This window comes from Leptosomus discolor, chromosome 7 (genome assembly GCF_034619465.1).
Source record: "Leptosomus discolor isolate bLepDis1 chromosome 7, bLepDis1.hap2, whole genome shotgun sequence".
NCBI classification, from domain to species: Eukaryota; Metazoa; Chordata; class Aves; order Leptosomiformes; family Leptosomidae; genus Leptosomus; species Leptosomus discolor.
This window is the reverse complement of record NC_141397.1, coordinates 54,363,924-54,365,302: the sequence shown is the minus strand read 5'-3', so window position 1 is coordinate 54,365,302 and position 1,379 is coordinate 54,363,924. Positions and strand designations below refer to the sequence as shown.

The 1,379-nt window shown below is 70.7% G+C and overlaps 1 protein-coding gene across 1 annotated transcript in view; it reads right to left on the bottom strand.

The window, feature by feature from the left end:
- TNK2 (tyrosine kinase non receptor 2) overlaps positions 1-958 on the bottom strand; it is a 15,484-nt gene extending 14,526 nt beyond the window's left edge. Inside the window, exons 1-2 of the mRNA XM_086467655.1 lie at positions 735-958; positions 316-613 (exon numbers count right to left, since the gene is read on the bottom strand). Coding sequence (XP_086323781.1) covers positions 316-613; positions 735-958 — 522 coding nt within the window. The remainder of the gene's footprint in view (positions 1-315; positions 614-734) is intronic.
- Positions 959-1,379: the final 421 nt, after the last annotated feature.

Sequence of the window (1,379 nt, the reverse complement as noted above, 5' to 3'; positions counted from 1 at the left end):
TGGCCTGGCCAAGCTGCACTGCCACACACCGTTCACCCCGTGCCTCAGTTTCCCCAGCAAGAAGGAACAGGCAGCCCCACGCCCGTGGGTCAGGACAGGAGCACAGCCGTGCACAGGGGTGCTGTCCCCACGCCACCCCAGACGCCATGGGGTACCACGAGTGCCGGAGAGGAGAGATGCCATGCAGGGACACCCCCTCCCAGTCCCATGCCAGCCGCCGACCCATGCCCCACAGCAGGACCCTGCCCCTCCTGGGGACACCCAGTCTGGCTGGGTGCCCCGCATCGCTCCCCCCTGCCAGCTCCCCCCACTGACCCGCCGGCACGGCATGCCCAGGGCGATGTCCTGCCGGGGGGATGGCATGGGGCGCCCGTTGCCGGGCCGCAGGGCTCGCTGCCCGGTGCTGTCCGAGAAGCTGTGGGGCAGGGGGCCGAGCATCTCCTCCTCCTCCTCGGCGCTGCTCAGGCGCTGGTAGTCACATCTCTCGCCCATGGCCGGGGTGGCGGTGGCGGCTGCGGTGCAGCGATGAGCGAGGGGCTCTGCGGAGACGCCCGCGCCTGCCTGGGGGTGGTGAGGGCTGGAGCCGGGCTCGGGATCACATGGCAGAAAGTTGCTGCAGTTCCGGAAAACAGCGAGAGGGTGAAGGTGACCGCAACGGTTGATGGAGGGGAGGGGAGGATGGAGGGATGCAGAGGAGACGCGGGGGGAGCAGTCCCTCCAGCTCCTGTCCTCACCCCAATCCTAGCCTGGCACCGCTGTCTTCCTCCTGGCTCAGCAGCCCAACTGCCCGCTTGCTGTCCCCACTCCGGCACCCGAGCGGAGAGGCGGTGGCAGCGCTGCCAGCCCCAGCGCCATGCTCGCAGCCTCCTTCTCCCCCCACCCCGGCACGGTGCAGCCCGCCAGCAGGGATGCGGTGCGGGCAGCCGGGTGGAGGAGGAGGAGGACGAGGGGGGAGCATCGTCCAGCAGCGGCGGCTCTGTGGCAAGCGAGGTGGGTGAGGAGACACCGTAACCCCCTCCCGGGCACCTGCCGAGGGGTAGGGGGGGCGGCTCTGGGGCTGGCAGCATCCCCAGCATCCCTCCCGCTTCCCTGCGCCAGCAGAGGGGGATGGGATGCGCTGGGAAGATGGCTGCTCCGCAGCGACCCGGCAGCATTGGCGCAAGCACGGCAGGGCCGAGAGAGCAGCCAGGCCCCGGCGGGCGCTGCCAGGGTGGGGACCGGGGGGACACGCCAGGAGGACTCCTTCCAGGTTCAATCCTCTCCCCCCCACCCCCTTGCAGGGAGCTGGGGGTCTCCTAGACCTCTGCCAAGCGCTGCGCCAGGCATAGCCCCCAGCAGGGGCAGGTGGCACTAGGAAGCCACCCCCCCTGGATGAGGAG